Source organism: Canis lupus, chromosome 24 (genome assembly GCF_048164855.1).
Source record: "Canis lupus baileyi chromosome 24, mCanLup2.hap1, whole genome shotgun sequence".
Lineage (NCBI taxonomy): Eukaryota > Metazoa > Chordata > Mammalia > Carnivora > Canidae > Canis > Canis lupus.
The window spans coordinates 42013062-42027496 of record NC_132861.1 but is presented as its reverse complement, the minus strand read 5'-3'; the positions used below and the strand labels follow the sequence as shown (position 1 = coordinate 42027496).

Genomic DNA, 14435 nt, shown 5'->3' with positions numbered 1-14435 from the left:
ACACATTATCTTTAAGTAGTAAGAAAAAACTGTGAACCCAGCAAAACGATCTCTGAAGTATAAAATCAAAATAATATTTTCAGATAAACAAAAACCAAGAGTTTATCCCAGGAGGTCCTCACTAAAATAATAGAGTATAGAAGAAGAATGACCCCAGGAAGACTGAAATGCAAAGAGGTAAGGAAAGAAACTGGTAAACACCCTTAGATAAATCTAAACAAGCAACATCTGATTTTAAAGTGTTCAATTTATGAGGAAGAACAGACAAATTTAATGTTTCACCAACAACAGCCCTTAAGTGAGGGTACTTTGTATTTTTAAAGACCTTGTATTATGAGGGGAAAGTTAAAATACCAATTAACTCTAGAATGTCAGTATGGAGAATTTTTTTTAATTTAATATTTTATTTATTTATTCATGAGAGACACAGAGACAGAGGCAGAGACACACAGGCAGAGGGAAAAGCAGGTTCCCTTCAGGGAGCCCAATGTGGGACTTGATCCCAGGACCCTAGGATCACAACCTGAGCCAAAGGCAAAAGCTCAACAAATGAGCCAACGAGGCACCCCTGAAGAATAAAATTTCAATGATGACCATAAAAGTACATGGAATTTACAACTTCCAAACCAGTATAAAAGGAAAATCAAAACAAAAAACTGCCATTTTTTAAAATAAAATTAAGCGTACACTTTCCATATGACCTAGCAATCCCACTCTTATTTACTCAAGTGAAATGAAAACTTAAGTTCACCAAACAAATCCGTATATAAGTATTTGGAGCATCTCTATTCATATGAATCAGAAACTGGAAACCCAACTGTCCTTCAAGTGGGAAACTGATAAATTCACAAGCAGCAGAATGGAATGCTAACTACTCAGCACTAAGGAGAAACAAACTATTGGAATATTGCAACTAACTTGGATTAATCTTAAAGGTACTACTCTGAGTGAAGAAGGCAATCTGAAAAGGTTACATACTTAAGATACAATTTCCCTGACATTCTCAGAAAGAAAAAATAATGCTGGGAGAACTACAGGTAGTTGGCAGGGGTTAAGAACAGATAAGGGTTAAGTAGAGCCTTCATGGATGGTAGAACACTTCCATGTTCTAACTGTGGTGGCAGTTACACAAATTTATACACGTTAAGACTCATACAACTGTATACCAAAAAACTTAATATTGATGTAGGTTAACCTAAGAAACAAAATACTAGAGTCTTGATTCTGTTATTATTCACAGTAAAATCACAATTTTTAAAATAATGAAAATAAGTTTTTTTTCATCAGTGGAGCTACGTTCTCCACCTACCAAGTTTGACCATTTAATTGAATGAAATATAATCAAAACTGAATTATTTACCTAGTTATTTTCAAGGTGTATTCGTGGAAGCTGGCGCCACTTCCCTTTTTCTTTTTTGCTTAAGTCTAGTCTAGCCATCATGTGAATTCAATGTTTATAAAACATTTTACTGTAATGACATTAGTCATAACTATTGGATGAAAGTGTTGGACAAGTAAGCCACATCATTTTTATAGTGCCAATATTGAAGTACCACCCATTCCAGATCCTAAAATACACATTTTAAGTCTCCAATTTAGTGCAAAAAAAAAAAAAAAAATTAAATTAAATAATGACTCATTTAATAACAGCAGTATTGATATTTTGAAAGCATGTTTGCCAGTTAATTGGTTTCAAGAAGTTCCAAAGTCACCTACTGGTAGAGCCCAATATGCTTTCACAGTATAATTAAGTCATATGCAGATCCCCAGGAGCTTTTATTTTAACGACCACCACCCAGGTATGACTGTAACCAGATGGTGTGACTCATTCCGTATGTCCACCAGTATGCTACTTTTAACTATGCTTTAAACAATCTTGCAAATAGCTATTTCCTCAACTCAAACAGCAATGTATGTTAGATGAATAAGAAAGCCTGTTTAGTTTTATTAATTGTTTTTCTCCTGCTGGGAGAGAAACTGGTTAAAATATTTTAATAGACTGGAAATTTATGTGGTTGCTGATCTTGACATAAAGTAATAAAGTTAATTTGACATTTAGATCTATCCCAATCCTAATTATTTAGTAAAATATATTAGATATAATGTTTAATTCAGAAAAATTATACATTTAAAATCTACAAACAGATGAAGGATGCCTTTAACAGGATATCAAGATTCTACAAACTGTTGATGCCAAGGCCCTATATGTACTGGATAGTCCAAAATATCAGTCTATCTAGAACGCAACTTTAAAATACTGAAAACACACATACGATATAAACCACATCTGCTATTTTGGGTCTGTTTATTTTTTTGAAAGTCACAAATACTACGATGTAAGGTCCTTGTAACGGGAGACATCTAAAAAATAATACTCGAGGTAACAATTTAAACCCAATTAAGGTGTCCCAGTTAAATGTGGACAACACCCCCCACACACAAAAGAGGGAGTGCCTGGGTAGCTCAGTCAGTTAAGCTTTTGATTTTGGCCCAGGTCATGATCTCAGGGTGGTGAGATCAAGGCGTCCCCTAGCTCCAGGCTCTGTGCTCGGCAGGGGGCCTGCTTAAGATACTCTCTCCCTCTTTCTTTCTCTGCCCCTCCCTCCCTACCCTGCTCATGTGCTCGCTCTCTCGCGCTCTCTCTCTAGAAAAAAAAAAAAAAAAAAAGTGGACAAAACCCAAGAATGTCTTCACAAACCTCTCCAAACTTCACTGAAATGAAAGCAAAGGAATAAAAAGGCATTAACCCACAGAAACAGCAGGACACAAAATAATGGAGGAGACCAAAAGCAAACTCTAGTTCTCTACTAACAAAATTTGGAAGATTTAAAAAGTGAACATACCAGCAGTAACTGACTGCAACGTAAAGAAAAGCAAAACAGTAGCTTCTTCGGAGAGAAGCCAACTGGAGGCGGATTCCCATTACAGAACCCCTACAAGATTCACAAAAGGAATTAAGGCAGGTTGGGGGGGATTTACACAGGGTCAAAAATAAACTCCCAGTCTCGCTACAGCCACAAGACTAACCTTACCAGGCCCTAGGCAGAAGTCTGAATGAACATTTAATCTGTAGAAATTATTCAAATAGATTCTAGACTCAGGCACAGCTAAGAACTGTTATTAGGTACCCTGCTAAAAACCGGGGGATTAACTGAGACCCCACATACTGAGTGATAGATTATGTGCCCCTAGTCTCCTCCCTAACTTGGATCCTAGAAAAATGGCAGCCAGGCTTTTTTAATCATCAACAAGAAAGAATACCGGAGAAAACATCTCTGAACTAAAAAAAAGCATAACTTACAAATCAATGAGTCCAAAAGAATGGCTACAATATTTAACAAAAGACCTAACCAAAATACCTCAATGTACAGTTCAGAAGAGCACCAATAAAGATCACATATACTCCCACAGCAGGAGGAGGAAAATGGGGCACAAAGAATCAATAATAAGAATAGCATCAAGAGGTGCCTGGGTGGGCTCAGTCAGTTAAGCGCCTGACTCTTGGTTTCAGCTCAGGTCATGATCCCAGGGTCCTGGATGAAGCCCCATCTTGGGCTCTGAGCTCAATGCAGAGTCTGCTTGAGATTCTCTCCCTTTGCCCCTCCTCCCCACACTTGTGCATTCTCTCTCTCAAATAAATAAATCCTTTGGGGAAAAAAAAGAATAGCATCAGACTTCCCAACATCAATACTGAGGATGTGATGATGAGTAAGCGCTGCCTTAAAACTTTAAGGATAAAGTATTTCCACCTTATGAATGGGGACAAACTATCAATTTAAAATGAGGGCAGAATAAGACATTTACAGCCATATACCTCTCAAAACGCTATCTCACTGACCTTTAATCAGGAGGTTAATGGAGATGTGGGGATCCTGGAAAGAGGGCCCAACACAGGTTAGACATGAAAAGAATTCCCAGAATGAAGGCAGAAGAAAAGTCCCAGGATGACCACTGCATAGCAGGTCTAGAGAGCAGGATTTCCAGACTAGAAGATGAAAAAGTACCCAGAAAAGACTGATCAACCACAAAAACAAAACAAAACAAAACAAAACAAAACAAAACAAAAAGGCACCTAATGTGTCTGATCATATAGAAAGAAGTATTACGCCTCAGTCAAGAGACTATCTGGGGATGTATTAATGATATGCACAGGAAAAACAAAGCAAATGAAGAGAACTATACAAGTACAAACTTCACGGGGTGAAAGGTTGTACAATTAAGAAAATAGGAGTAATATACTGTATGACTCAGTTGAGAACAATATGTATACTTGCAATAAGGCAAATACTAAATAATGATTTAACCAACGACTGTAATTAACGTTATAAGGAAGAGGTAGAAACAGTAGGTGGAAAAGGAGAAAGCATTAAGAGGACCAAATCCTTATCTTCCTCCTTGTACAGTAAAAAAGTCAATATATAAAGCCAAAACTGAAAACTTTTAAAAAATTGCTCTAAGTATGTTAGCTAGAAATACTAAGGTAAATATAGAAGGAGGGCATAGACAAGAGTTCATGGTCACTGTCTGGGGCAATCAGAAATGGATGGAGGTAACAGGTGACTACTGCTGTTCATTATAAGCCTTTTGCCTCTTTAAATTATATGCATGTACCCTTTTGATAAAAATTAAAACTAAATTAAAATTAATAAAGAATGGGTATAAACAATTCTTGCTCTTCAAAACTAAATTTAACTGACAAACACAGGTTGTTTGTTATCTTTGATGAAAGATACCTATTGATGTTCAATAGGTACTTTTTGCTGAATTATCTACTGAACACAATTGTTCAAAGTTAGAACCAAGATTCACTAAGAGATAAAACTTTGAAGACAGAAATGAGCTTCCACATCTTCCCACATTATTAGTCCCACTGATTTTAATACCCTCCTCATCAAAGAGCTTGCACAGTCTATTAAGAAACGGGGGGAAAACAAGATTTTTTAGAATCTGACAATAAGAAAAATTCCTCTCTTCCTTTTGTAAATATGCATGTTTCTCTGTAACTTCCATACACTTGTCTCCTACCTACCTCTCCCTCGAGAATAAATCATAATATTACCTCTTCCACATACAGGCCTTAAAATTACCCAAAGATAGTGACATATGTACAGCTCCCCACAACCGCTAGTCTTTTCTTCTTGAAGCTAACAACATTTCTAGCTCCTGAACTGTTCTTTTGATACACAGTTTTAAATCTCCTTAACATCCTGATAAAACTCTGTAGAGCATGCTACAGTTAATGTAACTCTTCCAAGAAGCAACCAGAATAAAAGCAAGACGTAATTATGACTCCCCTCCCTCTAAAACAGTATAGTACCAATCAAAAAGAGACTACTACATCTTACTCAGGAGTTTTTGGGGAAAAAAATGTGTTCTAACTTAAAAGAAAAAAAAAAACTATCATTCCTCATATTTTGAACAATTCAAACAAGTTTCCCATCCTTATTGTAACATTAAGTTAATGAATTTCATTCTTACCACACCGAATCAGGTATCTTTAGGGCAAGAGCTCTCACGTGTGGACCTGTAAAGGATGTCACAAGGAACATGCTACTAATCAAAGTACTTGAAGTTATGAATGATTTCTCTTTTTTATATATATTAACGGAATCCATGATGGGTATTCCTCACCAATTATCACTGTGACTATATGAAGTTGGAAATGCATTAATGAGTCAAGAGGAAAATGGGAAGGGTGACAGCACCAAGTCCTGAATATCTCCATAGGAGTTTCTCAAAAATATGAGCATTAAATAACTTTAAAAAAAAAATTTAAAAAAAAGGGATCCCTGAAGGCGCAGCGGTTTAGCGCCTGCCTTCAGCCCAGGGCGCGATCCTGGAGACCCGGGATCGAATCCCACGTCGGGCTCCCGGGGCATGGAGCCTGCTTCTCCCTCTGCCTGTGTCTCTGCCTCTCTCTCTCTCTCTCTCTCTCTCTGTGTGTGACTATCATAAAAAAAAAAAAATAAAAATAAAAAAAATAAAAATATGAGCATTATGCATATTTTAGAGAAAAAAGTGAAAATATGATGGCACCATACTACATATGCTTAAGAGTGTTCCCAGGACAGAAGATGCACTACAGAAGAATCTCTCTTAATCAATTTGCTGGATGAATCCATGTTTCTCCTCCCTGCTGAAAAACCTACAGTAAATGCCTACGGCACATCAAACATACACAGCTAGGGGTCTCCCCGCTGCTCCTTCCAACTGAGTTTTATGTTTATCAAGAGCTGTTCAATATTATAACTTGGTAATACAGTTGGCAGAGTATTTGGTAAATACATAGTTGAACTGACTATTTTGTAAAATACTGACACGAGTGAGAATATTTTTTTCATAAAAACGATTTAGGGACTTAACTAAATTCAGTTACTATGAAAAGGTATTATTTACCTGTAGACAAGAATTGTAAAAGATTGAAAAAAGATCTAAAACAATCCAGCACTCGACTTGCTTTAAAAAGTAGCTTACAATTCTAAGAACTATAAACATAATGTGAGCCTGGGCTGTATCAAATGGACAAAGAATCTAATCTGTGGAACCACATTCAAAGAAAAGTACTAGGTGTTACATTAAAAACTTTGGCAAACTAAAAATTACATGTTAAAATAAAAAACCTAAGTACATAAAAATACACATACACACACACACAAGTAATTGACTTCTTAAATAAATCTAATCACTATCAATCCTACATGCACAGGGTAAGAGGTTTTAATTACAATTCAGATATAGAAAACAGCAAGAGAATTCATTCATGGCAGTATAGATGGAACAAATTCAAAACAGTAAGCACCAAATTCACATTACACTCACAATACACAACAGCAGTTTCTGAATAGAATTCAAAGTTACGAAAACAGAAAGTTAAGAAAAACTAAGTTCCTTTAATTTCTTTTAAAAAGTTGGGGATTCCTGGGTGGCTCAGCGGTTTGGCTCCTGCCTTCCGCCCAGGGCGTGATCCTGGAGTCTGGGATCAAGTCCCACATCAGGCTCCCTGCATGGAGCCTGCTTCTCCCTCTCTCTGCCTGTGTCTATGCCTCTCTCTCTCTGTGTCTCTCGTGAATAAAAAAAAAAAAAAAAAAAAAAACTTTTAAAAATAATTTCTTTTAAAAAGTATAGCTATAAAGCAAAAATGAATGTACATCCATAATCTGCCCTGCTTTTAAACTCCAATGAAGTTAAAATCTACCATCTGAGTTCCCAAAATACAGAATTCAAAACAATTTACAAAAATTCACAGGAAACCTTTACACATTTTTTAATGGTAGAATCAACATTAGTTCTGGATCCCAACATCAACCAGGGTATCACAACAAAGCATTAAGAACGTGCACTAATTTTACAATTAAAGCTGGGGGGGGGAGGGAGTAATAACAGTACTTTCCTCATAAGATTTTTACTAAAATCACACCTGACACACAGCTAGCACTCAATAAATGTGATTAATAGTTATTATTTTTTCTATTTCAACAAATACTTTGTTATATCCCCGACACATGTCCTAATGCCAGGAACTTCATATTCGCTTAAAAAAAATTCTAGCCTTTATAATGAAGAAGTATCAAATAATTTTCCCACTTAACAGTAAATTAAAATGGTACTACATTTTCAAAATACCTTATCAAATATAGCCACTTTAAAGTACTTTAAAAATTTTTAAAAAGGAATTAAAGATATAAACCACTGCTACTGTAACCTCATGAGGTCCTGAATATTATAACGGAGCTCCAAAAGAGTATTTGATTCCGATCCATTCTAATGCTAGTAATTGTATAAAAACAAATGCAATGCCTTTTCATCTTTCAAGTTAAAGTTCTTACAATATTCACCATAAGTCAAAATGTACACAAAATAAAGTGCAAGTGTATAAACTTTAAATCCCCATTTTAAATACTCTGTCCACATAAAATAGCTGGTATTGAGACAAAGTGTTTCTTAAATTTTACTTATTTTATATAAACCCTCTCTAAAAAACTTGTGACTCATTTTTAAAGATGAACAATTCTTATTTACTGATTATACTGATGTTAACTAATATGGTCTAAAACTGGTCTTTAAATCAACTAAAAGTTCTTTAACCTGAAGGCAATGTTTTGTTGTTGGCTATCCATTCAAAATTTTAAGCATTTCTGTAGCTAGAACCAGAAAGAAAGTGACAAATTAATCTTACGATACCCCATTCTAGCTCAGTAATAGATAGTATAACTGCACCTACACTTAAAGTTTCACTATCTGAATTTAGTTATACACTCCGGATGAGCACCACACAGGCACATGACAGTGATTGGGAAAAAGATTTTCTGAGTCTAGTAATATAAACAATAAGATGCCTGTTCAATTTGCTTAAACAAAGATACTGCTAAATTAATGATAAAAGGCATGTGACTAATCTCTCCAATTTAGAATTCATAAGAGTAAACACCATTTACTGTATAGGAGCATTTTCTAAACAATCAAGTTTTCCCAATGGTAGCTAGAGGACTTATACTCTGTAAATCCACTGCTTAGCTTTACCCTCTCATATAGTATATGCTCAATAACCACTCAAATTGTACCATCTAATCCTCATATCAACCTTAAGCTATGCATTGTCTTCTTACCACAAAAGACACTGAGGCTGAAGAGATGGATCCAGGTCAATGGGCTCATGATGGCCTGGATTAATAAGTCCTAAGTCACAAAACTAGTGGCAGTGTCAGGATCGGATTTCAAACTTATATTCTTCCAAGCTACTATATTATCTGAATAGCAAATATATAATAGTTATTAAACTCAATAGTTACTTCATTCTTCTCAAATTATTTTCCTTTATTACTGCTTTTCAAGGACAGAAATCCTTGGGTGCCTGGGTAGTTCAGGAGGTTAAACCGTTAGGCATCTGCCTTCAGCTCAGGTCTTGCTGATCTCAGGGTCCTGGGATCAAGTCCCACAGCAGGCTCCCTGCTCAATGGGGGGTCTGTTTCTCCCTCTCACTCTCCCTTTGCGCTCTTCACGCCCCCCCCCAGCTCTTTCTTTCATATAAATAAAATCTTTTAAAAAAACAAACAACAAGGACAGAAATCTTTAGGAGCAACTGTCCCTTCAATATTTCTGCAGTAGACATTTGATCCAGCATCTATTCCTTCCTTCCCAAGAATCCCAGATTTCTGATTTGAGAACTTTATTTGGCGATCTTTGTTGTTCCAATGAAGTCATTGTAGAATATGAGTCCAATCAGGGCACTGGTTCAAGGTAGCAGCTATATGACCTGAGCAAACTGCAGAACTTCCAGAAAAGTTGGGACACTGACATAAATTAAGGCAATATGCACCCCAGCAACTGGAAGCAGTCATCTCTGGATGAGAGAAATCTAGGCAACGTCGTTAAGCCATCGGAAAAAGCCTTTCGTAAAACAAATAGGTTTTGGGTCACATCTGAAAAATCCAACCTAACCTATTTTTTAAGGGTGCTTTCTCATTTCAATGTCTTTCACATTACTGTTCCCTACTCACGGTATATCCTTTCCTCCTTGTTAATATCTCCTATCTACTGGGCAGCTATTTCATAGTAGGCATCAAGTGAGATGTTGAACACATGTTATCACTAATACTGAAAATTAATCTATACCTAAAAAATCCACAAAGTAAATTTCATCCTCACTATTCATGGATGAGAAAATTCAAACTCAAGCTTGCAGACTGAGCTGTTCAATAGCACACAGCTTAACAAGCAGAGCCAGGATTCAAGACCAGGTTTATCTAGCTCACAAGTACTTGTTCTTTCAACTTGAAGCAGCCAGTCACATGGATCTTGTCTTTAAAGGAAGGTCTTTGCTCAGACATCAAGTCTTCTGTGAAGCTTTCTCTATCCATTTACATACTTCAGAGGTAGCTCATTTAGAGAAAAATATTACAATGTATCATCACTGTTTACATAGTCAGAAGGCAAGCTCTTTAAAGATAGTAGGATCCAAGGTACACCAGTGCCTCCCACAATGTATGACATAGGCCAAGCAAGCAATAAACATTTGTAAAATCACCAGTGAATGAAGATATTAAGTCCTGTCTATTACAGATTAAACTCCTTAAAATAAACAATTGTCATTATACTAAGATATCCTTTTACATAGAATGTTTCAGAAATGTGGGTTTTAGGAAGAAATTCGTAAATATTTCTTAATCTTATACATTTGCTGTATAGGCTAAACGTCACCCTGAAGAATCACAGAGAAATGTCAAAAATTCAAAACAGTAGCTATGTACATTTTTTTCAAACCAAGTATTTCATAGGTACCAAAAGACCTTGTTTTTAGGATACATTTATTATGCATATAATAAAAATCAAATACACTTAAAACAGTGGTCTGTTGGTTTCATTTTAGAACCAAAGTTGCCTAATCCGTGGCACTTAACTTCATATGGAAGTGTAAAGCAGGAACCAGAAAATCTCCTAGATCCGACTCATTTCTATGATTCTGTTGTGACTCAGTAATTTATTTATTTTTTTTTTAATATTTTTTTTTAATTTTTATTTATTTGTGATAGTCCCAGAGAGAGAGAGAGAGAATGAGGCAGAGACACAGGCAGAGGGAGAAGCAGGCTCCATGCACCGGGAGCCCGACGTGGGATTCGATCCCGGGTCTCCAGGATCGCGCCCTGGGCCAAAGGCAGGCGCCAAACCGCTGCGCCACCCAGGGATCCCTGTTGTGACTCAGTAATAACACTAATTGTCAGCTTCTCAGAGTGCTTCCCTGACTAGGATTTGAGAGTAACCGCTCAACAAGGGCTCTCCTATCCTACTATCCTAGCTCATACTTACCCGGACATTTTTCTCATTTACTTATGTATTATCACCTCCCCTAGTACAACGTAAGCACCAAAGGAGCAGAGATTTTCCTGTATCCATCAGCACACCCCAAGGCTTCACACAGAAGGCACCCAGTACATGTGTGTTGAAGAAACAACATTCGCCAAAGACTAATAACGCCTTGTTGCCCAACATGAAGAGAATAAATAAATAAATAAATAAATAAATAAGCAAGCAAGCAAGCAAGCAAGCAAGCAGATCATGCACTGCCGGGCACGTCCTGCATTTTCCAAATAGGAGTTTTCTAATACATTATGTACTCTGTCTCAGGATTAATCTGACAACGGATTTTTTTTTTTTTTAAGGGCGGGGGAGGATATAATGGCTAAATTACTTTATTTGAAAGGAATATCACAGAGGAAAGAGCCCAAAAGTCGCTGTTTTGGTCTAACACACGCTTCAGGGATATTTAGTGAACCGCTTCGAATACGGGAGAATCAGTATGGAAAAGCAACTTATCCGTTCCCAAACCATCTACAAATTTCTTCCTAAAACCCACATTTCTGAAACATTCTATGTAAAAGGCTATCTTAGTATGGGGCGATTTCACAGTCGCGCTGTCAAACAAACCCTTGGCGGAGTCTGCGCGCACAGCAAAGGGGGAAACACAGCATCCCGGGGCAGCGGGTCCCCGACAGGGCTGTGTTCCCACCGCCTGTGCCCGTTCGCCGCGCACCGCCGGGCCGGGGAGCTGCCGCCCCTGCCGAGAAGTCTTAGCGGCCGTCGCCACCAGCGAGCGGACAATGACACAGCTTCGGGCCACCCTCTCCTTCCCACTGAAACTTTCCCCGAAACTCAAAGGACGTCTCTTTGGACCCTACGAGCTAAAACCCCGCAGGGCCTCCACGTCTGCTCCTCGGCCTGCCTCGGTCGCCAGGAAGCCTCATCCCAACTTTCCACCCACCCCGCCCCCCCGTCCCCCGCCCCGGGATTCAAACCGCGGCCACCAAGACATTTCAATCCCCCGCTAGTCCCCGAAGTGCACGCGCTCTCCCAGTGACCTAGGTGCTGCCGACCCGAGGGAGGAGGGGGATGGGAGTTAAAATAAGGAAAAAGACAAAAAGAAAAAAAAAAAAAAAAAAAGAGCCCCGGCTACGCGTCCCTGTTCCTCCCCCCTCCAGCTCCGCCGTCCCCCGGGCGCCCGGCAGGTGCCTCGCTGGGGACCCCCCCGCCCCCCGCCCCCCGCCCCCCGCGGCCCAGCCTCGCCCCGCTCCCTCCGCGCCAGCCCCGCCGGAGAGGAGCCGAGGCCCGGGGGAGGCGGCGCCGGGGCCCCGCGGGGACCAGCGATGCTCGCCGCGCCGCCTCCGCCCACGCCCCGCCCGCTCCGCGCCGGGCCCCCCGCACCCCGGCCCGCCGGCCTCCGCCGCCCCTGCCCGCGAGCCCGCGCCCCAACGGCCGCCGCGGCCCGAGCGCGCGCCCCCGCCCCGCCCGCCCCGCCGGCCCCGCCGGCCCCGGGCAGGGCCCCCGCCCGCCGCCCGCCGCCCGCCGCCCCCACCCGCCCCGCACTCACAGGCTGCCCGAGCAGGACGTGCACACGAACGAGCCGACCGTCATGTTCACGTAGGTGGGGCCGCGCTGGTCGCAGTCGAAGCACTTTCGGTTGTGCGGGAGGCCGGTCATGTCCCGCAGCATCTTCAGGTGCTTCTCCTCCTGCTTCCGCTTGGCGCTGGCCGCCATGGCCGCGGCGCCCGGGGCCGGGAGGCCGGCAGGGCCGGGAGCGGGAGCGGGAGCCGGAGCCGGAGCCGGAGCGGGAGCCGGAGCGGGAGCCGCAGCCGGAGCCGCAGCCGGAGCCGCAGCCCGAGCCGGGGGCCCGCGCTCCCACGGGCCGCCCTGGCCGCGGCCGCCGCCCTCCGTCAGCGCGCGCCGCCCGCGCCGGGACCCCCCCCGCCGCCTCGGCTCCACTCGGCTGCGCTGGGCGCGGCGCGGACGCTGCGGGGCGCGGGCGGACGGGCCGCACCAACCGGCCGGGCCGGGACAACCGCCGCCGCCGCCGCCACCTTCCCGACTCCTCCGGAGGGGGACAGAGGAGGAAGGGGCACGGCAAGAGGAGGCCCGCCCCGGGCGGCCCGAGGCCAAGTGGCGGCCGGCGCCCCCTGCCGGCCAGGAGGAGCGCGCTCCAGCGGCCGCGCCGAGGCCCGGCCTGGAGCGGGGGCAAAGGAGCAAGGATGCAAAGGCGAGGGATGCCGGCGGGCGGGCGGGCGGGCGACGGCGCCGCTGTGGTATCGCACGGCTCGCGCAGCACCCGACTCGCCCGACTCAACCTCGTCCCCTGCTCCCAGATCCCCACCCACCGCGCCCTAAAAGGGGCCCTCTCCTCCGGAGCGCGGCCTGCCTCTCTCACCACCCTGGCCTTCCTTGGCACCTGCACACTCCCCACCCCCCATCCCCACCTACCCCCCCCCACACACACACACACAAGCTCCCTTCTGACCTTCTGACCCAGGCCCCTTGCCCTGATGTTCTCTCTCTCTCTCTCTCTCTCTCTGAAGGTTTCTAGACCCTGCCAATATCCACATTTTGGACTTGATTGTTTTGGGGGTTTTCTTTTTCTTTTTTTTTCTTTTTTTTTTCTTTCTTTTTTTCTTTTTTTCTTTTTTTTTTTTTTTTGGTGTGGGGATATAGCATTGAGGGATGTTGCACACAATCCCTAGCCTTTAGCCACCAGATGCCAGAACAATTCAAACCTTCCTCAAAGCACTCCCCCCCCCCCCACCCAGCCCCTGTGGCAACCAGAGATCCCCACACGTTGCCACATGTGGAGACATGATAGATGGATATGTGGTCAATACATTCGGGCACTTCCTTCAGCCCAACCAACGTATTTAAAGAGTTGCCATCCACCTTGCTGAAAGCAGCCCTCCATGAAATCCCTGCGTTGGGTTTTCTTCGTAGTTCTAGTTGTTCGAAATCCTCCTTCTTATGTAGGGTTGTCTGAGTGTTGTCTGGGATCCACCCCCCAACCCCCACCCCCCGCTGGACTCCAAACAGCTTAGCCCCAGCATGTTCTTTACCATTCCACCCTCTGCCCCTCCCAGAGCTGGAAGCGAGGCGTTCAGTGTCTCATTTAATCTCTGCAAGATCCCTTTGGGGTAAGCATTACTATTCTTTCCATTCTCCTAAGTCTGGAAGCTGAAGCCCTGGGGGGGGGGGGTTAAGTAACCCCCCCCAGGGGGAAATTTAAATTCAGTAAATTTACTTTATTATGAAAGTAAATTTCATACATACTGGAAAACTGAGATTCCAACCCAGACAGACCATAGAACCCGAATCTCTTCATCACTCTAAGCAAACACAGCCAGCAGGATGTTAGAAAGCATCCCTGCCCCTCATGTCCCAAAGGAGTACAGGGAGACCCGGAGAGCTGAAGTCCCAAGATCGCTCAGCTGGGGAGTGGGAAGGCAAGATTCGAACCCACATTTCCTAATCTCCAAGGCCAAGCCTTAGACCTCCCATGAAAGTGAAGGGATGAATCGCCCAAGAGGGACTTCATGTTAGTATAATACTATCAACAATAGCTAAATATTACAAGAAAGTGATCAACAGGTTTTGGATTGGTCAATAGATTTATTTTTGAATTTTCTTTT

At 42.3% G+C, this 14435-nt stretch overlaps 1 protein-coding gene across 8 annotated transcripts in view; it reads right to left on the bottom strand.

The window, feature by feature from the left end:
• Window positions 1–12610, bottom strand: part of AGFG1 (ArfGAP with FG repeats 1) — a 79089-nt gene extending 66479 nt beyond the window's left edge. For 2 of the 8 annotated variants that reach the window (XM_072796511.1, XM_072796517.1), the window contains exon 1: window positions 12362–12609. In XM_072796511.1, coding sequence (XP_072652612.1) covers window positions 12362–12528 — 167 coding nt within the window. In that variant the 5' untranslated portion in view covers window positions 12529–12609. Of the gene's footprint in view, window positions 1–8606; window positions 8765–12361 lie in introns of those variants that run through there. The other 6 variants (XM_072796512.1, XM_072796513.1, XM_072796516.1 and 3 more) reach the window with 5 other exon arrangements.
• Window positions 12611–14435: the final 1825 nt, after the last annotated feature.